Raw genomic sequence first — 27,964 nt, 5'->3', positions numbered from 1 at the left:
GCCCTAGCTCGCGGCGAAGTCTCACCAGGCGCCACCCTGCGGGCGGCGGAGGAAGGGGACGACCCTTTAAAAGGAGCAAGGGGCGTGGTCACGAGGCGGGGCAGGAGGCGGGGAGCCGGCGCACGGTCGCGGGAAGATGACGTACCCCGGGCCTCCAGTTCCCGGTTTTTTGGAGTGAACATGTGGGTCAGCTGCACGCTATGGTTGGCGCGAACCCCGGCCCTCCTGCAGCGGAGGCTGCTACCTGCCTCCGCCTGCCGCCGGCCTGCTGCCACCTCCCACTCTGCATCTGCCGAGCCCTCCCGGGTCCGGGCGCTGGTCTATGAGCATCACGGGGACCCAGCCAAGGTCGTCGAGTAAGAGACAGCGCCGAACCGGGGCAAGGGGACTGGGGTTCTTGTAGGGTTTTACGACATCTGTGGAGAAGGAAGAGACAGGGTCCGAGGAAGGAGGCAGAGAATAATAGGACCGAAACTGAAACCCAGGGTTCGTTTGGTAGCTTGGAAAGTCCGTGCTTCTATGAAGGTGAAGATCCGAGGGGCGCAGTTAGAACGGTAATAGTGGCTGAAGTCTAATGATCAAGTACTATGTGTCAGGCAATCACTGTGTAAATGGGTGCTCTCATTTAATCGTCACAACAAGCTTTGAGGTACTTGACTTAGCCCCATTTTTCAGATGAGAAAACTGAGGCATGAGAGAAGTAAAATCACTTGCCCAAAGTCACACAGCCAGTAAGTGGCACAGTCGGAATTTGAACCCATTTGAACCCAGGCCTGACTAACTGATCTGCCTCCCTTTTTACCTTCTGTTATTTTTTGCGAGGGATTTTCAGAATACTTTTACATCCATTTTGATCTTCATTTCTCAGTCAAGTAGGTCAGAGATCATCGTTTCCATTTTACAAGGGACTTGTCCAAAGTGCTGTACTGTATGGCTCCTGACATCTATTCTCATGTGGTTTCTTCTCCACTGTACTGTATGTGTGCCTTTAGTTACAAAATGCTCCTGTTTTGGAGTCAATACAGACCTAAGGTCAAATACATACTCAGCCTCTTAGTAGCCATTCAATCCTGGACAAGTCACTCAGCCCCTGAGCTCTCATTGCTCTTATAATTATGTCCTCCTAAAATCCTAGTAGATCTTAATCAATGATTTTTGCACGTGGCTGATAAAGACAGTATGTGAATTGCCACCATTATAAATCTGCACATAAGTAACTACAGACATACCTTTTACTGCGTTTTACAGATGTTGGGTGTTTTGCAAACTGAAAGCAAGACCCTATACCAGCAATAAGATTACAACTCAGCTTTGTTGATATACTCTCTTCGTTTTAGTGATCTGGAACCAAACCTGAACTATCTCCTGTATAGCTACTCAAAAGGGCTAGTGTGGACTGTAGTGGAGCTAAGGTGAAAACACTGATCTGGAATTCAGAAGACCTGGTGTCAAATCCTTGCCCCCACCCCCCTGTCCTAGCTGTATGTTTGGCAAGTTACTGAGGCTCTCTTGGCCTTGGTTTCATCATCTTTAAAAGTGGAGACAATGTAACCATAGCTCATAGTGCTAAACAGCTGAGATCAATCAAATGCCAAAAAGTACCTACACACTCTCCTGCAGTCCCTTGTTTACAACTCTGATTCCCAGTAAATGGTTTGATTGTTTTCCAGAGGATAGGCAAAGGGGATTATTTTCATGATTAAAATACAGGCTAGAGTGCTTACTTTGGCAGCACATATACTGAAATTGGAACAATACAGAGAAGATTAGCATGGTCTCTGCACAAGGATGGCACACAAATTCGTGAAGCGTTCCATATTTTTACTGAAAAAAAAAGACAAGCTGGATGTTTTGACAGCCCCAGGGGATATGCCTCAGATAAATTCAAGGTCATTCACTCAGCTTAGCCACATCCACCCTTTGAATTGAAACCAAAAGAATTTTGAGAAGACTCAGCGGTCAATAAACCCCAAATTGTATATTGCTCGTAAATAATAAATCACTGTAAACCCCAGATTGTATGTTGATCATAAGTAATAAATTACAGTGAGGACTGTGCTGTAATGAGCTGGTAAAGCTCTGATGATCACACCTTTTCCAAAAATGCACCCCAGACAGGAACAATGTAGTGCCTCTCTCACAGGCTTGTGATTTATGTGTCTGGTGCAGGGCCTGCCACAAAACAGGTGCCACAAAAATGTTATTAAATCTGTATCTGATTTCAGTAAGAAGTGCACCTTTTACTGAGTTCTGTGGTGATGAGGGAGGCATCTCCGATTTTCAGGGACCCTGTGGAAAGAGGCCTGGGAAGGTTGGGAAATCGAGGGCAGTTGCCTCCTGATTAATCACCTCCTCTTGGAGAGCTAGGGAAACTGGAACAGACTTGTTGCAGATGCCACTCAAGGAAAAAAGACAACTGTCTTGTCTCCTTCTATGGAACCCTAGTGATTTCCCAGAAGTTCAAAACATGATACTTCTGTGAATCATTGTATTCAACCTTGGCTTCACATCTCAGTCACCTATGACACTTAGAAAGCACATATTCCCAGGCACCACCTCTGAGGTACTTAGTCTAGGGTGGCCCTAAAATCTTTGCTTTTTAAAGCTCTCCAAGTGACTCTGATGCCCAGGCCAGGGCTGAGAACCATTGCCCTGTGGGTATGGGCAGGCGGGCAGGGAGGCAGGCAGTGCTCCCTCTGCCTCAGAATGGCAGCTTTCCCTTGTGACCCAGATTCAGGCAACTTGACTTGATGGTGTATGGACTGAGGCCAGAGGCTGGGATTCTCTTCTTTGTAGTCATGTCTTAGGAGGATAGAGTAACGGCGCTGTCACAGAAAGAATCAGGTGTCCTTTATAGTCATCCTAGTAACTGGGTATGTGGGTCAGGTTACACCAGGTAGGGTCACGGAACTACCAAGTCCAAGCAGAGCATTTCCCAAACTAGTGTGGCTTGTGATGCTTGCACTGGGCCAGAGCTCTGGGAGCGGCAGGGAGGGAATGAGGAACAGCCTGCTCAGGTCTGAGGGCTGTGGAACTTCTCTAAATGAGTCCTGTTCTCATTTTAGCATTCTCACTGTCCTTCTCTTCAGGTCTGTTGCCCCCCAAACTAAGCTCTTCCTCTTCCCTCCTCTACTAAGCCTTTTCCTCTGATATTTTAGAGTTTTTTTTCTTTTCCCCCAAAATGGACTCCCCTATGTGCTTGGGCCTTTTTCATTTAGAGAATTGAACTGCTGATCTAAATGAAGTTATGTGCAGGAGAAAATGACAGCATGGGAGAGTGACAAACATTCTAGAAGTTTTGGGGGTCCCCATGGCCATTACCCCTTGTGCAGAGTTCTGGATTCTCTGTCAGATAGTTCCCAGATACTCTGATGTCCCTCTCTTTCCTTTTGTTCCTGAAAGTTCCCTTTCAGAATTTTGCATTCTCTGAGTCTTATGGTAAAAGCTGCTGTCATTCATTCTATACCTACTATGTGGCAGGCATTGGGCTAAGTTCTCCACATATAGTATGGAATTTAAAACTCACAATACCCCAGTTTGGTCATTGCTACCCCCATTTATAGACAAGGTAACAGGCTCAAGAAGCTTGAAAGCCACTTGTACAAAATCATACAACTAGGATGTTGCTTTATTTAAAGTCCTTGATACAGACATAGACCTGAAGAAACAATGACAATCATCCCAAATGTTTTTGAGAACAAGATGGGGGATAAAATTGGGAATGAGATAGATCAGAAGAGAAGGGGAGAGTACATAGGTCATTCAGGTGACCCCAAAGTCTCTACTCTTCATAGAAAGGACATCCCCACCCTGGGGAAGACAGAATGCTGTCCTCCGTCTCCTCCTCTTTTCAGCATCCGGAAGCTTTCCTTAAACAGCATCCTGGTCGTCACAGCCTTCTCTCCTTCCTGCTGCCAACATAAAAGGAGGAGACATGGCTGTGCAGCCGCTGGGCGCAGCCACTCTGTTGACAAGATGGCATTGGGGGGAGCGGCTGGTGGGCAGCGAGGCTGTGTAGCTGGTGAGTTCTCACGATAGGGCCCTGTTTACTCTCAGGGGATTTCTTCTTTTTACAGTTGATGTCGGTGTTTAAAACCCGAACTCTATGCTGGTGACTTGGTTTATAAAACAGAATTATAGTACTTTGAAAAAAATTAGCCTTCTGGTTTGGCACCCTGTTGAAAACCGGGATCTTGTTTGTTTTGTCTCCTGAAGCTCTTTATTGTGGTCATGAAAGAAGGAGGAGGGAACAGAATTCATTAAGTTAGCAGCATTTATTCTTTGAGGGCCTCGTAAGTGCTGGGCACTGGAATGCAGAGGAGTGAGCTGTGGTCTTTGCCCTCAGGGAACACAAGGTCTAGTCCAGGAGAAAAAGTATAGAAGTGTTCCAGGCAGAGATCCTGCATGTGCAGAAACCCAGAGGGCAGAGAAAGCGTGGTGTGTGTGATGAACCAATGTTTGGAAAGTACCTATCTGGGATCCTCCGAGGGCGATATCTGCCGGAACAGGCTCGGAGGGGACCAGCCTGAGCTCACGGGATTCTAACTCGGCCGGTTCCACATCCTCTGACACTTGCACATCACCTTCCCTCTGGGTTTCGCACCGGGCTGCGTGGATTAGGGCCACGCCCTTTTACCCCCGTTAGCTCACTTTTGCCTCTAATGGTGAAACTGGGCAGGCACACCTCTGAGGAATGGCGCCCTAGAGGCGTTGTCCCCTTGTGCCCAGTGTCCACTGCCCATGCAACTCCAGGTTCCCGTGACTGTGTGGCTGTCTCCTAGCAGCTCCGGACGCCCTCTGGTACAGTTCCAGGCCGTCCCCGCCCGGATGGAGTAGCAGGGTCCTAGTGTTACCGAAGAAAAAGCAAAGGTGACATGAGATCAGTCTGTGGCTCCGGATGTGTCACTGAGGACTGGCGGGGTTCTAGTCCCCACTCTGCCACTCATTGTTACAGTGAGGAAATCACTCCCATCTCCGTTTGTTTTTGTTTGCTTGTTTGTTTGTTTGTTTTTCAGTTTCTTTGATAAAGGGGCTGACCAAGGTCAGCAGTGGTGAATACAAGCATTCATGCTGTCCCCACACCCGTCTTCTGTGCCGGTGACAGACCTTCACAGCTCCCTTGTTTATACACCTCACAACCTACACACCTCTTTACCCGTCTCCCCAAACAGCACTTTCTCCTGCCAAGACAAGATGAAGCCTCAACATTCTTTTCAACATAGTACTGCAGCTATGGAAATTGATAGGAGGCATGAATCCTCTCGATCCAACAATTATCCAGCTCCGACAATTCTAAGGAACTGAAGCAAACGCTAGACTGCCTGCTTGCCGGTGGTTGCTCAGCAACCTCCAGGGCTAGAAATCTGGGGTCCTGGGCACAAGATTTCACCAGGCGGCCCCTTTGCCATCGGTTGGTTACACGGTTATCAGCCCACCAGGACAGGGCTGCACGGTCATCTTTGCACCTGTCAAAGAGACAGAGCAGCGCAGGCAGTGACTGCCCCCTGCTGTGGCCCCGTCTTGCTCTCTGGGGCAACAAGGAGAATTGGGCCTCAGCAAACTGAGCAACAGAGACTCGGCAGCTCCCTTCAGTCAAATGTCCTGATGTCAGGAGGTGTAGAATATATTGGGCTTGCAAGCTTCCTGGTAATCTTAGTTGAGGAAAAGTAGGGAGAGGGTTTCCTGCCAACCCTGGGTAGAAACTTCAGAAGTTGCCCTAAGTCTCTGATTCCTTTTCATTCAAAATGGGTGTGCAAAAAGTCCTTAATGGTAGGGAAGCACAGGGGGGCAGGCAAGTGCACCTGGCGCACCAAGAGACGCGAAACGGACGAGCTTCACTCAGGGACAGGAGCTTCCTTTAGAGCCCACGGATCGAGACCACCAGCCTCCCCTGCTGGGGGGCGGGGAGGTGAGCTGCAGAACTTTATTCCTCTGCGATTTCCAAACTGTTCTGCTTATTAATTATGAATCAAGTCTCAGAACCATGTGCCCAGCACACCAGGCACTTCACCAAGTCCCAGGAGAAGTGACCATGGGCGTTGCAGGCAGGCCTGGGAGAGCCGCTTAAGATGCCGGTCACCGCCACGCAGTGTGCCCTGTGATGGGACACACATTCTTCGCTCTCAAATGAGCAGGTGAAAAATGTCTGTGTTCTGTGACTCTCCCCCTGCCTGTTCTTTCTGCTCAAAATGATATTGACCAGTTTGAAGTGACTTGAGTGGAAGATGCGAGATAAGTACAAATGGTTGCTAATTAAATGCAGAAGGCGGGAAAGCTATCTGAGCAGCGCTGGCTAGTGCCCGCCTTACACAGCAAATATAACTGAGCCAGTCCCCAGAGCCCTGGCCTCTTTTTCCCCCTCTCAAAAGGCTCTTTCTTCTGCCTGCTTTTGTCCCCCTTGTAGTTCATATGGCATCACAGGTGTACAGCCGCAGCCTCAAAGAAGCCATTGTGACCTTATCCAGCCTGGGATCTGTTGAGTGGAGACAGTGGCATCCCTCCGAGTTGCATGGCGCCATTACACTCACAGGGGAAGGCCCTGAATGTCCAGGGGAAGTGACTGGAGGTCTGGCCAGACTGTGTTTGGGTGCTTCATTTGCAACCCACAACACAGCCACCAGTTCCTTTGGCGAGTTTGAAAAAAAAAAAAAAGGAAGAATAAATTGCTATCATTACACCAGAGGTCCAACTCCTGGAACTCCGACTCGCCCGCTTCCCTTCCTGTCTGGGCAGACTGGTATCCTTGACGACGCTGGTAGAACTCTGCAGGAACAGCGGTGTCTGTGGTATTGATGGCATTCCATGGGCAGGCCCGGGCTGCTCTCCCGGGTGAGCCACGAGCCGCAGCTGGACCGACACATCTGCCCCCAGGCGAGCGGCGTGTGTGTCGGGCCTGCCTGCCGCCCTCGCCCACCTGTGTTTGCGGCTTCAGTTTTCCATCTCCTAGATCCTCGTCCCCGTCACACTCCCCTCCGCTCCCACTTCTGTGGGTTTCACCTGCTGCAGAGCAGCTAGGCCGCCCAGAAGACAGAAGAGAACGGGCAGCAGGCTGTAGCCCAGCACATCACAGTACTCCCCGGACTGCCGCAAGCTCTGATTGCTCAGAGCCACATGTGTTGCTTTACTGGAGGACTTCTCGGAGCCTTTATGACTCTGATGGGTGGTCTGAATCTTATAAAGGGGATTTAGTAGGCAGCATTTCCCAAATGAATAGGACCCCAGGGAATGCCTCATAATGCCTCTCGGGAGAAATGTCCACAAACAGCGGGAGGGACACACACCGGCTTAGTGTTCTACCGTCTGAGCTTTGGAGTCAAGCCTCGGCACCAAGCCTTGCCACTTACTAACAGTTTAACCTCGTGCGAATTACTTAACTTCTGAGCTTCAGTTTCCTTTATGCTAATTGGGGTGATAACATCCTCCAGATAGATACTTGGAGGACTAACCAGCATGGGGTATATAAAAGGTCAAGCACAATGCCTGGAGCTTAGTAAACTGTCGATATTAGTTGCCATTAATTGTCCAGCCATCGCCCAAAAGATGCTTACCTACTCCCCTGGACTCTGCCTACTCCCAGCTGACTCGGATCTGTGAGTCCAGCCCAGAGCGCCTCTCTCCAGAGCATACGGCTGGGGCCTGCTTCAGGCTTCTCCCCACTCCAAACCACTCTTCTTCCTCCATTTGTCATCTTCCAGTTACCCAAGCCAGCAGCCCAGGGGCCATCAAAGGCTCTGTCCCCCGACGTAGAGTCGGTCACCAAGTGACATCTATGCCACTTCTTATGCAAGAGATTCTAGGTTGTCCCATCCTGCCCATTCCCCGGCTCCAGTCCCAACTGCACCTGATGCCTGGCCTGCTGTCAGGCCAGATTCTTTGCCATTCTCTCTGGCAGCAAAGCCTTCCTCCCTCTCTCAGTCCACCCAGGAAACTCCTGTTTATCCTTCAAGCCCCATCTAGAATATCACTTCCTCCGAAGCCCCTTTGCTCGCCCTTTGTTTTCTTTCTCCAGCTGGTCCAACCCTCAGCCACCTTTAGCTCCACAAGCCTGCCTCTAAGATAGCAGCACTTCTCCCATGTGTGAATGCCCACACCATGAAGCTCCTGGGCAGGTTTTATTTTATTTTTTTCTTATATAAACCCCTTGGCACCATACCTGACACTTAGTAGGACTGCCAATAAATACTTGTTGAATTAAATTTACTTGAATTTTCCAAAAACTTTTTCTTCCTTTCAGTGATTCAATGATTCTGTACGGAGTATAGCCAGCTAATTGTTTGAAAGGCTTCCTTGAACTGATTACAGTTGCCATTTCTTCAACATCTACTGTGTATCAGAAACTCTAAAAAATACGTTACGTACATTAACTCATTTAATACTGTGAGCTAGGTCCTAGTGTTCTCCCAATTTCACAGACAAGTATTTTAAGGTTTCTCTAGCTGGTAACTGACCGAGGCAGGATTCAAACCCAGGACCGCCAATTTCGATCCAAATCCATGCTCTAGCCTTCATCTATGAACAGAGATCTGCCTACATTCTCATCTTGACCAAAGTCATCTAGATTTTTTAAGAAGCAATTTTATTGCATATCAGAGTTGAACTTGCCTATGAGGAAAAGAGCCCTGAGTTTTTGCTTAGACCACACACTGTTAAAGATAATCTCCATTTTGTATTTGCACTCATCCTTCAGGCCTGTTTTCCCAAGCAGCCCAAAACCAGAAAGAGCAAATACAAGCCTCAATAGCTCACTCCCTGTGGTTTAAGCCTCTCCCCTCCCCTAAAAGACTGGCACTTTTATGCCATGTTTTCTCTTTAGAGAAGAAATCTGGATCATTTCTTTAGGAAGCACTGGGCACTGCTCTGTGCACAGGCACTGTGCTAAGACTGAAAGTTCTCTGCCTTTCATGAGCTCACAGTCTAATAAGGAGGCAACACACATACACATTCTGACTATAAAACTAGAAGGTCAGTAAAAAGAGCCCTGAGCTGAGTCTGAAAGACCTGGATCTAATTCCAAATTCATATCCACAACTCCAAAATCCAAAGGCTCTGAAAACTGACCCTTGTTGATGGTTTTTTAAATTATTATTTGTTTTTGTTTTCTCATAACTCTTTTGGAGGCAAAACCTGACCTCTGGCATGAAGTTTTTAATGTGGTCATTATTCATTCCACTTACTGTGGATATTCATATGTTCTGCTGCAAAACAATGTGTCTGATCATAGAATGCTGCCCCAGCCCTGACATTGGGGTATAGATAATACATGGCCCAGAACTCCGAAGGACATACATCTCACCCCAAGGGTTTTGGAAAGGGAATGTGATTTTGTGTTTTGTGTTCAATTGGAAAATATGTAAGAAAAGACTTCGTAAACCAGAAAGCAGTGACTCGGGTAGATGGTCTTATGGTATGATCACTTTCTGTGTAATGGGAGCACTCAGGATGGAGCATGTGATTCTTTTTCAGGGCCAAGAAGCAGGTCAAAAGATGTCTTAGGGGAGTAAAATCTGCATGTCTTAAAAGGGGAATTGAATTTTTCACTTCCTGGAGGAGCTGTGGAAAAGAAAGTCTGGGCTGAGGCAAGAGCATATAGAAAATGCAGGAAAACAATGTCTTAAATAGCTTGAGTGCATAGACTTTGTCAGCTTACACAAAAACTCTGATTATATGCCAAAATGCAAGAGAAAAGCAGTACAGATAATACAAAGGGGCCACTAGTCCATAGTCCATGTGCTCTGGGCAGGGTTTTTCTTTGTGACGTCAACTTAACACGTGCATTTACAGAGAAGCATCGCTGTCTGGTGGATGCCTTCCTGCTTAGCCCGCTGGACCCCTCCGCCTCCCCAGCCCGTCCAGCAAGGATCACGCCCGCACGCCACTCCTGGCTGCTGCTCGCCTTGCCACCCCTGCTTGGTCTGGAGTACGCTGCTAACCCTCTGGCTGCTCCAGCATCAAACTGTCAGGTTCACATAAGATCAGCCGCTTACTGCCTTTGGTGGCTTTGAGCAAGTATTAGTTCTTTGGTGCCTTTGTTCCTCAGGTATAAAATCAGAGTAATAGTAGAAAGATGGCATGGAAATCACTTAGAGTGACTCACTGGTAGGCACTCGAGCAGTAGTTACTATTATTACAAGGACTTCCCCTCCTACAGCCACATATAAATACATACATGCCTTAATATTTACTGAAAAAGCAGGGGGAAATCTCTCTTTATTCTCTCTGTCCTGGTCATCAGTTTCTTCCTAATTGCCCACTTTCTGTAGAGAGTAGTTTTATTTTGTTTTTTTATAGCTGTTTCTCAATCATGGTGAGGCACGGCCTCCCTTATTTTGGTCATAATCGGGTGCAAGGATTCCCAAATTGGGATCCCCAGGGGTCCTTGTAGACAGACCGGGGGTTCCCAGACCAAGTTCAGAATGCTGGTAGGAGAGGAAGGTGAAGAAGAGCGCTGACCAGTTCCCTTACTTGTGCAAGTTCAGTAATCTCTGGCTGCCTCCATCTCTTACTTGGTAGAACGCAAATAGTAATGCTCTCCTCACAGGAATGTTACATCTTCAATCAGGTCGTGTATTTAAAGCACTCAGCACAGGACTTCATGTGTAATAGATACCTGCCACCATTATTACCATTTTTAAGACATTTCTTGAAAATCACACTTTTCCCGCAAGATGGAGCCTCAGATACAATTAAAAGGTCTGATTTCTGTGGGAAGTGGGTAGAGTTACATCAGTTTAGTGCGGTGACATTGTTGCCTAATGCTAAGAGCCTCTGGTTGGCAGTTACATGTGCCTTTAGTAAGTAAAAATGAAGAGAATTATTGCGTAACAAGTACACTCGGGCAGAGAAAGCTTTGCAAACATGAAGCTTGAGGGGTGTGGAGAAAGAAAAGGAGACTGGTCATAAAGAGTCACAAGCACCCACCTTTGTAGCACATGAACATGGATGTTGTCACCAGGCCTGAAGCCTTTTGGCGGGTTTTACCCACTAACCAAAGTTCCAGCGGTCTCTAGGGCCCACTGCAATCAAAGGGAGTTACCACGTAGACTTGAAATGAGAGATGCTCTTGGAAGTGATCAAGTGCCAGCCACCATCCCCAATCTCTGTTTCACAAGTGGAGAAACAGGCCTCGAGCAGGAAAGACATTGACCAGGGTGACGTGGCCACCACGTGGTAGGACTTCACACCTAAGATGCTTAGCTCTCTGTCCAGAATCCTTTCTGACCAGGATCCTCATCCAGAAGGGGCATCACTCCAAGGGGTGAACCAGAGTCACGAAGGCCTTCTCTCAACTTCCCTCACCCCCTCTGCCCCTAAGGGACATGTCTCCTCTCCCCTATGTGTGCTACAAGGGGGAAAAGCGGAAAGCAAATGAGCCAGCCCAGCCCAGGGGGTCCCGGTTACGTCTGTTCCTAAGGCCTACTTGGATGCCACTAGCTGGAGATTCTAGTTCAGCAGGTCAGAGATGGGGCCTGGGAACCTATGTTATAAGCACACCAGGTGATCTCTAAGCAAGTGTTGAGGAACACAAAGCTAATCCAGGCCAACGGAATTTTTAACTATTTTCTATCTGTAGTGGGCAGTGAGGCTGAGCGGTCACTAGGGGCTTTCCCCTTGCAGTTAATGACAGACTTAACCTGTAGCCTGTCTAATTTCTTACAGCACCTTTCTCTTCTAACAGAACCCAGATTCCTGGGCACACAGTGGCAGCTCAAAAAAGTGTTGCTGCCTGATGTATTCTGTGGACATGATTTGAGCAAAGGATCCCCTGTCTTCCCTGGGTGACATTCACATCTCTCTTTGACTTTGTACTTAGACTGAAGAACCTGGAACTAGCTGCTCTGGGCGGATCAGACGTCCACGTGAAGATGCTGGCAGCCCCGATCAATCCAGCTGACATAAATATGATCCAAGGTAACCTTAGTTTCTGTGGGTTCTGTTAGTTGGCTTTTCTTTGTTTGTTTGTTACGCCACCACCTCATTTTCATTCCTCCTCAGGTGTGGGTGAAATTCCTGGGATTCAAAGCAGCTGTTCTCCAGATGTGCTATCTGCAGACAGTCTGAGCCCCAGCCCTCCCCTCCCTGCGTTGTGAGGCTTTTCCAGAGTTAGGAAGGTTACAGGAGTAAACCAATCACAGTGATGTGCCTGCAATATACTGGGCTCATTTCACACATTATCTTATCAAATCTTCCTGAGAACTATGAATGCAAAAGAGTATTGTCCCCCTTTACAGATGAAGAAGCTAAGGCTCAGAGAAGTTGGTTAGTAACACAGTGGGTCAAAGGCAGATTGGGCTTACGTCTGGCTCCAGAAGCCATACTTTGACTGCCCAAGCCTTGTTGGAATACCCTCTGTGCTCTTCTTCCTTAGGAAATTACGGCCTCCTTCCCACGCTTCCTGCTGTCGGAGGGAATGAAGGCGTTGGACAGGTGGTGGCAGTGGGCAGCAGTGTGACTGAGGTGAAGCCAGGAGACTGGGTGATTCCAGCAACTGCTGGTTTGGGTGAGTTTCTCCAGGTATATGCAGCTTTTTGAGTTCCAGATCTTATTTCACCCACACTGTAGAGGTTTGCTTACTGGCTCACTGTAATTAAGCAATGCAGGGTTTATTATTAAGTCCCTCCGGAGGGGTGGGAGCTGAACACAAAGAGCAGAAATTCTGTCTCTTTTGCTCAGGAGGTGAGGCACCTGCTGTCTCACCTCCTTGGGCCTGTGTTGATTGGAGCTGTGATTCTCTGAATCCCTAAGGCTTAGCTGTGAAGTGCAACTAGGAACACAGATAAGACAGCCCCTGCCCTCCAGGAGGTTAAGATCCAATTGAAGAAATCTCCAAACCAACAACCTCAGTAAAAGGAGTGCTACAAACGCACAAGAAGCAGAAGACATTTCCAGCTACTCTGTGCACCTGTGTGTGGGAAAGAGAGGCAGTCTTAGGGAAGGATCAGGGCTTCCTGGAGGAGGCTCGTTGGAACAGACCTCTGATAGATGAATTTTGTTCAATGGAGAGGGGCCAAAAAATCACTGCATTTGGAGGAAACAGATGAACAAAAACACAAAGATGAGTTGGGAAATAGTGGAAAATCCAGGGGAGTCTCAGTAGAGCATATGCACGTGAGAAAGGATGGCATAAGTGAAAATGTCACAGAGGTAATGGGGCCACACTGGGGAGGCCCTGCAAAAGTCAAGCTAAGCATTAGGGCCTGCTTTTTAGTAAGGAGTCATTGCTGTTATTTAACACTTGATGGTTTTTGAGGTATAAACATTATACAAAGGGATCCTACCAGCAACCACGAGAGGGAAGCAGGACAAACACTGTCCACCCCATTGGACCTGAGGAACTGAAGCTTGAAAAGAAGCCTTCGCCCAAACTTAAACAGCAAACTGAAAGAGCTCACCAGATTAGCCTCCTCTGTTTTCTCCGCTACACCCCAGTGTTGGGACTCTGTGGGTTATAACTTCTAAGAGTCGACTTAAACTGCTTTCCAAAAAAATAAGTTAATTGGTTTGTGGAACTGGAAAATGCAGGAGATGGAAAGCTTCAAGAAGAGCTGGATCCAGGAACTGCAATGATATCAGAGCTCTGTCTTTCTCTTGTTCTTATTAATTCTCAGATGGGATCTCTCTACATAGTAATATAGTAATAGCAACAAATATTTATTGGCCACTCCCTTTGCACCAGGCAGTTTTCTAAGCAATTTACATATATTGACTCAATTATTCCCACATGAGGTAGATACTGTTATTCCCATTTTGCAGGTGAGACAATAGTAAATGTAAAGGATTAAGCAACTTGCCCATGGTCATCTAGCCAGTAAGTGGTGGAACTAAGACTCAAACCTACTCAGCTATATACCTTTCATAGATGGCCACCAGCAGCCTGAGGTTTACATCATCCTGAGAACAAACAAATGAGCACATCCTCCACAGTCCATTCAACACAGCCGTATCCATCCCCCAGAAGGGCTCTGACCAACTCTGCCTGGGGCCATTCCCATCCCTGAACCATCACCAGCGGGATGGGGTTGGGCCACTCCAGTTGTTTAGTTGATTCTTTTGCCCACCTCTGTCGTATAGAGGGTGGGGCTTGTGGTTGATAGCCCCAGAGGTTAGGAAGGAGTAATTCTAGAAAGAAAAAGGAATCTAGCAGAAAAAAAAAAAAAAAAAAGCAGTAGCAGAAGTCTACTAGAAGCTCTTTGCTTCTCTGAGAGAAGGAAAGCTGCCAGGAATGGCTGCACCCTCTCCTATAGCCGCCTAGCAATGGAAGAGCCTGGCTATGTGGGTGAAGGGAGAGCTGCAAGGATTCACTGGACACCAGAGCTTTGCACCATCTCCCGTGCTGAGGGAAGAGCACACATCGTGGGTCAGACGGTCTCTGCCCACAAAGTGCTTTGGCAGCAGAAAAACAACACCACAGTGCAGTATAGTAAGTGCTATAGCCACAGGATGAACACAAAGGCATGAGTCCGCCGTCTCAGGGAGCTGTAGGAAAGGCTTCCCAGAGACCTGATGACTGAACTGGGTCTGGAAGGCTGAGTAGAAATGCAGCCGGTGGGCTAATTGAGGCAGGGCTTCCCCAGCAGGGAGTGTGGCATGGGAGAAGGCACCGCACCGTCACTGCTGCAGGTCGCTCAGTGAGGCTGAAGAGGGAGGCGGGGGCCCAGACATGGAGGGCTCGCATCTGCGGTCAGAGGGCACCTGATGAAGCGTTAAGAAAAGGAAAGATTTGATCAGACTTGTACAGTGCAGAGAATGCTCAGGAAAGGCAGTGGCCTCATGGAGCCAGGAAACCAGTAAGGAAGTGCCTCACAGCTCAAACTTCAGGTGATGAGTGTCTGAACAAGACAATGACATAGGACTGGAGGATACGTGGATTTAAGAGCTAAAGTAACAGAACTCAGGAGTTAATTTAGAAAGAAGAATAAAGGACATCTGCCAGGTGTGTGGGTAATTGCATGGGTGGTGATGGTGGTGTTAGCCAGAACAGGGATTTCTCCCTGAAAAAAAAAGGTGAGTCTTTTAAACCAGGTGCCAGTCAGAGAGGATGAGGATTTTATAAGTGTCAGAACTATAATTAGCTCGGTTTACTCAGTAAACATTTTGTGAACATCTGGAGTGTGCTGGGCCCTAGCATACAGCAGTGAGCAGACATGGTGTTTCTTGTAGTAAAGACTGCAGTCCAGCCCTGGCTGGTGTGGCTCAGTGGACTGAGCACCGGCCTGCAAACCAAAGGGTCGCTGGTTTGATTCCCAGTCAGGGCACATGCCTGCGCTGCAGGCCAGGTCCCTGGTTGGGGGCACACGAGAGGCAACCACACATCATTTCTCTCCCTCTTAAAAAAAAAAATTAAAATTAAATAAAACAACAAAGTCAAAAAAAAAAAGTGTAGTCTAGTAAGAATGGCAATCAGGTAAGCAGATAAGTCCTCAACTGGCCAAATCTTGGTCATTTTTCGTGGTACTAAGCTGCCCAGCCATTGCTGTGGCCATAGCAAGCTTTTTTGCCACATGCAACCCAACCAGTCCCAAGGGAGACTGGGCCAGAGAACGTGCAAACTGACTTTCTCATTGCAAACACTCAAAACCCGGCTAAGGCAGCATCAGGCAGGAGAAAGAGCTCTGGCCTAGGAATCAGATGCAGGTTCTCCTTCCACCTGCCCTGTATGACCTTAAGTCACAACTATTATACTTTGAGCCTCAGTTTCCCCATCTCCAAAATGGAGCTAATAGTCATTGCCTCGCATAGCTCAGACTCAGCTCAACTGAGGCAATACGTGCAGTGACCTTTGCAAACACTAAATTTCTTTTTCTCTTAAGTTTTTTTTTAAAGATTTTATTTATTTTTTAGAGAGGGGAAGGGAAGGACAAAGGGAGAGAAACATGAATGTGTGGTTGCCTCTCACATGCCCCCAACTAGAGACTTGGCCCCAACCCAGGCATGTGCCCTGACTGGGAATCAAACTGGTGACTCTTTGGTTTGCAGGCCAGCGCTCAATCCACTGAGCCACACCAGCCAGGGTGAAACACTAAATTTCTGTATACATTAGATCAGGGGTTGGCAAACTTTTTTCTTAAATGGCCAATTAGTAAATATTTTAGGCTTTGCAAGACATACTACCCCTACACAACTCTGCCATTTTAAGTGGCCATAAACAATACCAAAAATGTAAGCATGATTGTGTTCCAATAAAACTTTATTTACAAACACAGGTGGTGAGCCAGAGTCAGCATTAGATGATGGAGATGGTCGAGGGTCAGCTGCACGCATGTCAGGAATGGCTGTCCTCAGAGCTAGGGCATGAGACATAGGGCCAGCAAAGGGAACCAAGGAGTGTTACACATTTTCTACATACTAGGCACAGGGATGGTCTATACAAATGCCATCCCATTGAATCTTCACACTATGACGTGACTATTCTTCACTGCACTTCATAGATCAGGAAAAGGGAAACTCAAAAAAAGTGAAGTGAGAATTTGAAATCACACCACCAGTGGGTGGCAGAGTGGGGTTTTTAAGCAGATCTCTCCAACTCCAGAGCCTAAGAGTTTCTCCTTTAAATCCCTGAATGCTCTTGGGATTTAAATGCTCTGGGCGCTGTCCTCATCTCACCCAGGTTCTCTTGAGAGGAGGAGTGGGGAGAGTCAAGCCCCGGAAATCCATGTTAAGGGCTGAATTTCCATTATCGTACCAGTAATGGGAATTAGAAGATACCCTTGATTTCATGCATAAAAGCCGTACACTGAGCATTTGGCACAGACTAGAGTACAGTGCCTGTTGACTGAGATGAAGGAGGTGATGATTGTGAAGAGGATGATGAAGATTTGGAAGCCAGGCTGCGTGAAGCCCAGAGAATGCCACCGTACCTCCTGGATTCCAAAGGAATGCTTCCATTTTACGGCCTCTTATTTTCTCAGTCACAGATCTACTCTGGGGCTGACACAACCTCTAACAGTGTCCTGCCTCCTGTCCCCAATTCCTGGTCCCTAAAGTCCACATTTTTTCTACCCTCCTGCAGCACAGTTGGTAGTTACCTTGGCTGCCCCCTACTCTCCGTACCTGGGACATGTGGTACCAGGATGCTGTTAGAATCCCAGCAACCGGATAATGAGTGTGCACACTCCAGGGCTTTGGAAGTTCAGGCCGAGGGCCCTGAGACAGCACAGCCAGCCGACACAGAGTCGACTAGGCTCCAAGTAGTTCCCTGCAGTGACCTAGCGAGCACATGGCAGAGCCAGGGCTTGACTTTGTGCTGTCTGACTCCAAGTTCTATCCTCTTCACCGCCGCTTGATACCGGATCCTGCTGCATAGGTGAGCCCTGTCACCCCTCACCCAGTGCCTATCAGCCCCTGTTGACTATGGAGTCCAGCAGACAATTCAAGTCCATCTACTTTCCCTCATCCCCACTGCCGAAGCCTTGGTTTAGGCAACCCTCTTCTCACATCTCAACCCTGGTAAACGCCTCCTGATTGGGCCCCCTCGTTTCCACTCTGCCCCTTGCCACCCCACTGTTTTCCTCACAGCAACAACATCTCTTAAAGCGTAAATCCAATGCCCTCACGGTTCTCTTAAAGCTCATTAGAAACTTCCCATTCACTAAAATAAAATCCATTCTCCATGCCATGACCCGAGCCCTGTGGTTTTCACACTGCAGGTTGTGACCCGTCAGCAAAATCAGTTGAGTGAGTTGCAGATGGAAGTTTATTTTTTTTACTAAAATCAAGCAGAATAAAATAAAGAATAAGATGGTAGGGTAAATATCGGTCCATGAAAAAGATTGGCTTCTGAGATATATATATATATATGGAGAGAGAGAAAGAGAGAGATACACATACACACAGATACAGATAGGCGATAGGTAGGTAGGTGGGTAGGTGATAGGTGTTCATATATGTATATGTACTGAGTTACAACAGAACTCATGGCTCCTGTGGATCCAGATCATGAAATTCTATAAAATACTCATTTAGCCCCTAACACTTCAGCCACATCTAAATCACGCTTCCCATACTCTGCCCTCCACTTCCATCCTTGTATCTGTCCTGCCTCGGTCTCTGCAGATGCCCTCTCCCCTGGCTCAGCTGTTCCTGAGTGACTAACATCTCTGTCCTTTAGCACTCAGCCTGTTCCCTCCTCAGAGAAGCTGTCCCTGACTCCCATCTAAAGTAATTCTATCCGCCGTTACTCTGTCTCTTCATAATTTATAATTATTCTATTTGCTTATTTGTTTCCCACTTGTTCTGTTCCACTAGAATGGAAACTCCATGACAGTAAGGAACATGTCTGTGTGGTTCAAGTGCCTGGCTCATAGTAGGAGTGGGGTAGGTGTCTGTGGCTGGGGGGCAGCCCGGGTTAACCATGTCTGTGTGGTTCAAGTGCCTGGCTCATAGTAGGAGTGGGGTAGGTGTCTGTGGCTGGGGGGCAGCCCAGGTTAACCGGGTGACTCTGGGCAAGTCACTTCCTCGGTTTTCTGCCCTGCTGAAGAAGGAGGTTAAACTCCATACTCTAAGGGCCTTCGCAATACTGACATTTTATGATTCTTTTGTCTGGAACTGGAATGTGGGCTGGGACTTCATGATCATTTCTTTTCAACTTACAGACTTTTTTCATTACCCTTATCTCTTTTTGATTTGTGCAACAGCTCTCGGAGGAGGCCAGTCAGGCTCTTCTTGCCAATGTCATTTATATATTAGAGTCACCAAAACTCAGGTGACTTAGGGATTTGCTCAAAGCAGCAGACTAGCTACACCAGGTCCCAAACCTAGGTCTTCGCCCCCTACTTCCATGCTCTTCCCCATAAACCCACCCAAGCCTACCTGCCCTAGGTGAGAAGAATGAGGACCCAGCTGGAAAATGGGAGCTATCTCGGCTTCTCGTTTCCTGGTGATGATGTTACTGTCTTACCCTCAAGAGTCCAGTTGCTAGAGTCCAGTCATTTGAGATTCTTAACTACCTGCTGGGTGACATTAGCTAAATCTAATAGTGAGTAGAATAACAAAATCCACACCTTCATTATGAGGACTCAAAGAGATGCAAAAGGACTTCAAGATTTTCTTTGTTCTCAAATCATCATTTGAAGTCTGCTGTCCTAGATGCCCACTGATTGAGGAGGGTGGACTGGGGCTGAGTGTGGAGAGGTGCTTCCTCACTGCCCTGAACTCGTCTGTTGATTCAGGGACCTGGCGGACTGAAGCTGTGTTCAACGAGGAAGCCCTGATGCGCATTCCAAGTGACATCCCTGTTCAGAGTGCTGCCACTCTGAGTGTCAATCCCTGCACGGCCTACAGAATGCTGATGGACTTTGAGCAGCTGCAGCCAGGTAGGAGCCTGCAGGTGGGGGGGGCAGGCCAGTAACCCCCACTGGGGTGTGACCCCAGTCCTGACCCCGAGGGAGGCCATGGGAACTCACTGGGGAGGATGACGGGCCCGCACCGGGGTGAGTGTGTTGCTGTTGCTTTGGCTTAGAAGGATGTCAGCTTGGTTCCTAGAAAACATGCTGAAATCTCATGAGGAATACACTCTGGAAAACTGCTGAAGGATCATGTTCCTCAAGCTTGGGATGGAATCCTGTCGTTCAGCACAAACAGATGGAGCTGAGCTAAGCTCTGGGCCAGACAAGATAGCCATCGTCCCTGTGTTTTCAGTGAAACGCTGAATTTAGTAGTTCCACTCAGCCTTCGTATAGCGCTTTCCAGTCCACATGGTGCCTTTATCAACATTCCCACACTGAACACATTAGATCGTCAAAGCAGCACAGTGAGGGTGCTATCATTGCTTGAGAGCTCAGGCCCCACGCTAACAGCCTAGGTCTGAACTCCAGCTTCACCTTTCACTAATTGTGTGAGCTGACCTCTCACGTCATCACATTTTTTAATCTGTAAAGTGGAGACTGGGAATTCTGAGGGTTGGCGGAAACACTGCGGTGTGACGCTTAGCACAGGGCAGTGCAGTAACCACACTGCCTTCATCAGCCTTCCTTTTGAGAAATGAGGAAACTGAGGTCCAGAGAGGTAAATTATTCATGTGAGATCACTCGGCAAGGAAATGGCAATACCAGGTGTTTTATTTGGGGTTCTCTGAAAGCAGAGTTTGAGACCAGGACTGGGGACACGCAGTTCACTGGGGAGGTGGTCCCAGGAAGCAGGAGTGAGAGAGTAGGGAGAGGGTGGCAGGGAGGGAGGAGAAGCCAGTGAAGACTGGTTACGGCTGTGGGCGACCGGGCTCAGTCCTGCTGGGGGCCCTCTAACGGCCCTTATAGAACCCACCTCGGAATTAACCTTCAATGACGGGAGGTTTCCCGCCGACTCTCGCGCCCCCTTGTGGGAGGGTTACCCTGCACGTTATGCATATCCGCAGCTGGTAGGACATGAAAGCCACCCAGTCTAGCTTCGTCAGGCCAGTGAGGAAACTGAGACCAACAGATGTGGGACTACGTACAATACACTTAGGCGGCCGCTGCTGCCCAAGGCTGCCTGGAAACCAGTCCCCACGTCCCACGAAGAGAAACGCAGGTTCACGCAGCTGTGGCGGAGTAGTCCTAGCAACCTTTAGTGGAGAAAGCCAGCAGGTGTGACCAGGGACCTTTGCTCAAGCCCTAGTGCAGCAGATACTTCGGTCACCTGCATCTCATCTCTTCAGGTCACCCCTGATTTGGGCCACTGCTGCGGGAGACACAGCAGAGCATTCTGACACTGGCCCACCTAAGGTGCCCACAGTACATCTTCACTTTGCTGTCTTGGGGCTGGTCTGGCCTATGCTAAATCAGCATTCAACTTATGATCTTGACCCACAGTGAGAATTACATTTTATAGTGAAAGCCAGTACATAGGCATGTATGAATATACATATAATGGAAACCAAAATTTCATGGAACACTATCTACCCTTACTATGTGTGATGTACTCTGCTCTTTTTTATTCTATTTTCCTCTATTTTCACTTTTTAAAAAATGCTGCTTGTGACCCACTACATTGATTTCATAACCCACTAATGAGTAGCGACTTGCATACTGACCCTTGCTAAGGATAATGGGCATTCTTCCTATAGGAAGCCCTCTGTCTCTAGCACCAGATCCTGCTGCCTGTCAAGACCCAGATAGCATTTCAGGAGTAACGGAGCACCTTCCTGGACATGACAGCATTGACCCTAATTAGGAGCATCCTGATTGATACTTGTAGGACTCTTATTTTATAGGGAGGGAAACTGTGGTTCAAAGAGGCCATGACTTGCCCTGTCTCATTCAGTCAGTCATTGGTGACGCTGGGACTCACTCCCAGGTCCATCTCATTCCAGAGCGTACATTTTTCCCAACATGCCATGCTGCCTCCCCATGGCCTAATTCCAAATCCAGGCCTGGGCTTAGACCACAAACTATAGGACCCTGTTTCAGGGGCTGCTAGTTTCTCCATGGTGGCTCTCATCCCATTTCAAGGCAACAAGCCTTTATTAAACAGTACAGAGGGGGAGTAGGCATGGCCTTTCCCTTAAGAAACTGTAAGCTCTTGATACAATTGGACCTATATAAACGCAAGTAGAAGATGAGGCAGATCGTGTGTGCTAACAGAGAGAGGCCCACAGAGTGCTGTGGGAGCACAGAGAGGGAAGAGTCTGGAGGGGCTTCATGAAGGAAGACACACCTGAGCTGCGCTTCAAAGGATTTCAATAGCATTTCAAAACGAAGGGAAAGAGAGGAAAGAACTGCACACCAAGGAAATAACCTAAGTAGAGACTTGAGGACATTAAAAATTAGAGGATGACGAAGGATATACACAGCAGGGTCTACACTACGCCCACTGTAGATGCCGAGTTGCCAAGTCCTAGGAGGCACCATGGGTGTTGTGGGAGTTTGTGGGCCATTGGGAGAAGAGGAAGCAACACTCCAAGGTCTGAGAAGGCTCAGCAGCCAGGTCCCAGGTCCCCTTGAGCCTAAGCACTCCATCTCTTGCCTAATATGTATGATAGGATCTCAGGCTGGAAGCCCCTAACCTCTTACAGGTCTCCGGGGCTTGACTTGAGTCTCTTCCTGGCTGCACAGGAGATTCTGTCATCCAGAATGCATCCAACAGTGGAGTGGGGCAAGCAGTCATCCAGATCGCCGCAGCCCTGGGCCTAAGGACCATCAACGTGGTCCGAGACAGGTGCGTGCGTGGGAGGCGGCGTCCCAGGTCAGGGCTTGGGCTTTTCCACCTCGCCTCCCTTCGCGTCCGCCAGATGGCGCCCTCGCACAAGCAGGCCTGGGGCTGACGCCGCTCTCCGGGGGGGGGGGGGGGGGGGGGGGGAATGTCAGCCCGGAGAGATGAAGTCTGGGGGGCTTTGGGCTTTAGAACGAGTGAATGCATCTTTGAAGGAGGGTGGGAAGGAGGCGGAGACAGCCGGGACTGAACACTAGGAGTGTTTGAAACTCTTGACTTGTGATAACCTCTTGTTTTCAAAACCACAGTTCATATTTGGGGATGTTTTAATCTGAGTTACTGTTTCTGCGACCTCTCTAACCCCAGGCGCTTTTCCCTGGCATTTGGGTGCTACTTTGAAGTGCACTGCATACGGATTGAGGGGATGGGGCAGGTTTGTCATCTCTGTTTTACAGATGAGGAAGCTGAAGAGTCAGAGCAGGGAAGCCACTTGCTTAGGGAGCCACACACAGCAAGTCAGTAACAGACTTCAGTTCCTGACGTGTCCTCTTTCCTTCAGATCATCCAACTTCCTTAAGCCTCGCTGTCCACGAGTGTGGCCGTGTCTGTCACGGGAGTCCAGACTCAGTAGGAGGATTGATACTTCAGTTCTCTGCCCCCTCGGTTGTGCCAACAAAAAGTATTGTTTGCCTGGGCCAAAGAGTCCCAGACCCACTCCTGGGCCAGAGTATGTTTGCACAACACTCTGAAGAGCCCCTTGAAAAGAGAGGGGAGCAGAACAGAAGTGGAGTTTGTTGGTTCAGTAGAAGAAACGAGGAAGTGAAATGGCTTCTCCCTGGGCACAGATGGGTTCTAGCATCCCTGAGCTGGTAGGAGCTGTACACCACCCAGCCCGGAGGAGAATGAGGCCAAGGGATGCTGGAGGATGATGAAGTGGGGTGGCCAGCCCTGTCCAAGGCCCAGCGTAAACCCCATCCCAGCTTCCCGCAGAGAAGCTCACATCCTCATAGCCACAGCAGGGGCGTCCTGGGAACCTGTAGTGGAGAAGGTGAGCGACGTAACCAAGGGCTGTGTTTGGTTTCCAGACCCGACATCCAGAAGCTGACCGACAAACTGAAGAATCTGGGGGCTGAGCATGTTGTCACAGAAGAGGGACTAAGAAAGCATGAGATGAAAAACCTCTTTAAGGTACCTAGGATGCGGGGCATTGCACCTCCCTTCCATGCTCACACCCCTGAAGAGAGTTGACTTGAACCAGAAAAGCTGGGGACTGGCCCCACTGTTCCTCTTCATGTCTCCCCTTCGTCTCTTCGTGGAAGAGGAAAGCCCATCCCTCCGCCAGGGGACAGCAGGCAGTATGTGCCCAGGTGCTGTGAGGGAGGCAGGAGAGAAGACGGGGTGTAGGAAACCCTGCAGGATGTGCAGTTTTGAATTTTTCTGTTAGGGCCACATCATTCCACACAGCCGATGGGAATCTCAGAGTTGGGGGAGGACTGGGGAAAACTGAGGCACAGAAAGGAAAGAAAAAGAAAAGAAGTAACATTTCCTAGGTAGCTACCTTACATTTTATCTGTTAGTTCCACAAAGCTCTACAAAGTAGGTGCTGTCTATTTCATAGATGAGGGAACCCAGACTCAGAAATGATAAAGGATTTGACCAAGCCCACACAGTCGTAAGTGGTGGGGTCAGGGCTACCCCCAGGTCTCTCTGAACTCATAGTTTCTCAGCCTTCCAGAACATCCACCCCAGCACAGCTAGTAGGTGACGAAAACACATCTCAGCCTCTTGTCACTGAACTCAGGAGCAGCCAAGCACACACTCCCTCAGGAGCACATGCCTCTTGAGAACATTTCTGAAGCAGTAGGTCTAATATAAACTGAGTTCAAAGTGCAAAGAAGAGGTGCACTTGGGGAAGTGAAGTCCTTGGAAATGGACTGCAGATGCCCTTGAGTCCTGAATGAATAATAGGATTCAGTTGGTAAAGAAAACGCCGTCCCTGAGCAGGGAAAAAAGAGAATTCTAAGACAACAGCATCCTGTTTTCTTCGCCCACTCCTCCTGACACCTGGGCCAGGGAAGTGCCGTTGGTTGCAGGTGCAAACCCCATGTGTAGAGTGGGGACCTCCCTCACTGCAGGTTTCTTATTTTCCAGGACATACCCCAGCCGAGGCTTGCTCTCAACTGTGTCGGCGGGAAAAGCTCCACGGAGCTGCTGCGGCACTTAGCGTAAGTCCCTCAGCCCTGCCAGTCCAGTTTGCCGCCACTCCCCGGGCCTTCAGCTGGGGGGACCACCGAGCGACCCGTCCCAGTGGCCAGTGCGAGCCAAGGCCAGGTCAGCAGGACCCTGAGTAGGAAACTGGGGCCAAAGTCATGTCCTAGGTACCTGGGCACTTCCTTTCTCGGCCACCTTCTTTAAAAGTGACTGAGAAGCCCACCCAGCTTTGTTTTTCCCACAGGCCAACTGCGAGGCTCTGTGATGGGGGAATGTGAGGATTCATAACCTAAGGGCATCTTAAAAAGTCAGTCCTGGCTTATTAGCTTCTAAAACTAGACTCTAATTTTAGAGGTAACATGATATTTATCACAAAACATTTTGAAAGCATATAAAAGTACAAAGGAAAACTTAAGTACCCAAGTTACCTATCGTCCCACTACTGAGGGGGAGGAGCACTGTCGACAGGGTTAACAGTGCATGTCCTTCCCTTTTTTCCTTTAATATAAACCTGAGCAGAAGCGTGCCTGAAAGGACACTCCTCAGCTAAAGCAGGAATCCCCTGAACAATATTAGTTAACGCCTGTTTGCCAGCACTCACTAGCTACGGGCTATAGAGATGGCTGAGGCACAGGAGAACCCTCTAGAACTGACAGTCTAGGTGGGAAGATGGGTCAAAGAGCTGTGATAACAATCAGTGAGAGTTTACCTTGCATTGACCTCTATGCAGAGAACTTGAGGCACGCCTTCCCCAGCCACCTTGGCCAGGGGTCCTCTTCCCATCCCCAAGTATACAAGGCACAGACAGGGTAATGACCGACGTAAGATCTGGGACGCGGCAGAGCCAGGCTCAGCGCTACTCCAGGCAACCTCTGAGGGAAACTGCAATCCCGTGTCATTCATTGTGGGAGGAGGAGAAGCGATCTGGACCAATGGCAATGCCATTCCCACAGTCACACACCTATAAGCCAGACTCAGGTCCCGAGCTGTTCTCAGCAGAGCACGCTTCTTTGTAGCCCCTCGTCAGTCTGACTGGGTGGTTAGATCAGTGGGTTCCCAGCCCTGCCTATGCACCCAGGCCATCGGGGGGGGGGGGGGGGGGGGCGGTTAATATAGACCCTTGCCACATCATTCCACTTATTAGGTCTGGGGCAGGGCCCAGGAATCTATTTGGGACCCTTCCCAGGAATTCCAAAAACCAGGTGTAGGCTTTAGGGTAGGAACAGAAGCATTGTGGCAGATTCCAGAAGGGCTCTGTGCACCCATTCTGTTCTCTCTGACTCCTCAGGCCTGGAGGAACCATGGTGACCTACGGTGGCATGGCCAAGCAGCCTGTCATAGCTTCTGTGGTAAGCCGGTGGGGGAGGCAGGCCTGGACATGGGCCCAGGCACCACAGCTGTCTAAACTCAGGCAGCCCTCTATTCCAGAGGAAGAGTGTGTGTTTAAGTGGTACCTGAAGTCTGTCCTTCTGTGTCCACAGAGCCTGCTCATTTTTAAGGATCTCAAACTTCGGGGCTTTTGGTTGTCCCAATGGAAGAAGGATCATAGTCCAGGTGAGTGCATGATGGCCCCATTGCCAGGGGTCACACAGGACGGCAGTGCCTGCTGCAGGAGTGACCAGCCACTCTGAGCCCTGGACAGGTGATTGGACCCCTCCAACCCTGCAACAGAATAAAAGAAAACAACCTCTAACTACAGCTGCAGTTAGCAAGTAGTTATTGGACTGAAGTGGGCTAGTTCCACTGAATAAGGCACGCCCTGCCCCCATCCTTGAGGAGCGGGTGGTGGGAAGGCTGCCATCGGAGGCAACCGAGCAAAGAATGAATTCCAGAGCCAGCCTGCCTGGGCCTACCATTGCTGGTCCCAGGTTCTGCCTGGCTTAGCTATGGGGCCTGCACAAGTGACTTAACCTCCGCCTCAGTTTAAATGTCATAATAGTTTATAAACTGTTGTTATCTCTGTTTGGCTGAAGAGGAAACTGAGGTTCAGGGTGGTGAAGTAGCTTGTCCGAAGTCACCCCACTTAGGGAACAGTGCAGCCAGAATGCAACTTAGCTCGTCTCTGACCGGAACCTGAGCCAGCACTCTGTGCTCCCCCTCCTGGAGGACTGGCTCCCCGGGGAGCAAGCCCCAAGTTGAGACAGAGGAATGATGAGGGGTTATCCAAGTGAAGAGAGGGAAGTGTGGCGTGAATGGGGTGTTTCAGGCAGAAAAACTACAATGTGCAAAAGCCCATCAGAGAGAGTGGGAAACTGTACATATTGGTTGTAAGCACCTTATAAAAAGCCTTATCAATCTTTTTAAGGAGTTCAGACTCTACCTGAAAGGCAGTCAGGGAGCCATTGAAGTGTTTTAAGCAGGGGATATCATTAGATGTAAATGTTTAATGAATTGGTGTCTATGAAAAAACACTTCTCAGCAAGGCCTTTACTTCTTGTCTTCCTGTGCGATGTTGGGTCCTTTGTGGGAGGGAATGACGGTGGCCTCAACTCCTGGGGTTCAGGGAGAGCTCTTTTCCTGAGCAAAGCTCATCTGTTCACATCAGCTGGTGTGCCAGGTACCCACCTCCCTCCCTGTGCCTCTTCTGGCTTCCCTACCTCGAAGCAATCCTGCCCCTCCCACCATTCAAACTCTAGGTTACACTCCAGTCAGGTTCTGTGGGTCTGAGCCACCAGCCTGCCTGCCCATCAGTTCCTGGGGCTGCTCCCCATGTTCCTCTGCCCCCACCCTGGCTCTCACTGTCCTGAGCAAAGGTGGGAACCAGGCAGCCTCCACAGCCACCCTACCTGTGGCCAAGCCCTGCGCTCTCAAGGCTTTCCTGGAGCTCAGTACCAGCTCCTACCAGCATGGGTGATACCTGTGCCACCTCTCTGAGCCCTGCCGCTGCTGCTGCTGCACCCCTGTCTGACTTCCTCCAACCTCCCACAGACCAGTTCAAGGAGCTGATCCTCACTCTGTGCGATCTCATCCACCGAGGCCAGCTCACAGCTCCCACCTGCTCCGAGGTCCCACTGCAGGACTACCAGTGTGCCTTGGAGACCTCAATGCAGCCCTTCACGTCTTCAAAACAGATTCTCATCATGTGATAATTCCTGCAGAGCCAAGGCCACGTAGGAAAGGGAGGGGGACCAATAGGACTGGTTTGGGCCCTTTCATCTGGGCCCTCCGCCTTCCGAAGGCTGCCCCTCTCCTCACTGTGACTTCCCACTGGGAGAGCTGTGAAGCCAGCCAAGGCTTTCCCCAAGGCCAGCCTCAGGGTATCTAATAAAGTCTGGACTTCCTAAAAACAAACAAAACCAATAGAAGTCACCCCTGTTGAGGACCATCATTGTCACTGTGCACCTACCATCTCCCAATACTTAGATGCTCCTCCTTGCCTATCCTTCATTGGTCCCCCAGGGATCCTTTCCTGACACCCTGAAAGCAAAGCCAGGGTGGACCTGCAGGTACAAAAGCCTGTGAGACACAATCTGCCCTTAAGTCATCCAAGCCCACAGAGGAGAATCTTCCAAAAAGGCCAGTAGAGCCCTGGCTAGTGTGGCTCAGTGGATTGACCACCGGTCTGTGAACTGGAAGGTTGCTGGTTTGATTCCCAGTCAGGGCACATGCCTGGGTTGCAGGCCAAGTCCCCAGT

General features: G+C 49.1%; 1 protein-coding gene and 1 non-coding gene across 2 annotated transcripts; both read left to right on the top strand.

Moving 5' to 3' along the window:
• Positions 1 to 135: 135 nt before the first annotated feature.
• MECR (mitochondrial trans-2-enoyl-CoA reductase) lies at positions 136 to 27,964 on the top strand. The gene is made up of 10 exons (XM_090268963.1): positions 136 to 356; positions 11,810 to 11,907; positions 12,365 to 12,496; positions 19,164 to 19,307; positions 22,023 to 22,125; positions 23,205 to 23,307; positions 24,271 to 24,344; positions 25,619 to 25,679; positions 25,812 to 25,884; positions 27,259 to 27,964. Exons 1-10 carry the CDS (start codon positions 181 to 183, stop codon positions 27,414 to 27,416), a joined length of 1,122 nt encoding a protein of 373 aa, XP_090125089.1. The 5' UTR covers positions 136 to 180; the 3' UTR covers positions 27,417 to 27,964.
• Positions 1,717 to 1,823, top strand: LOC150014497 (U6 spliceosomal RNA). Its single transcript, XR_016510128.1, has one exon. It is a non-coding gene; the product is annotated as a U6 spliceosomal RNA (small nuclear RNA).

The sequence above is a fragment of the Furipterus horrens genome, unplaced genomic scaffold (assembly GCF_987537825.1).
Source record: "Furipterus horrens unplaced genomic scaffold, mFurHor1.1.pri manual_scaffold_3, whole genome shotgun sequence".
NCBI lineage: Eukaryota > Metazoa > Chordata > Mammalia > Chiroptera > Furipteridae > Furipterus > Furipterus horrens.
Note: the sequence above shows the minus strand (reverse complement) of the source record. Positions and strands in the feature narration are given on the sequence as shown.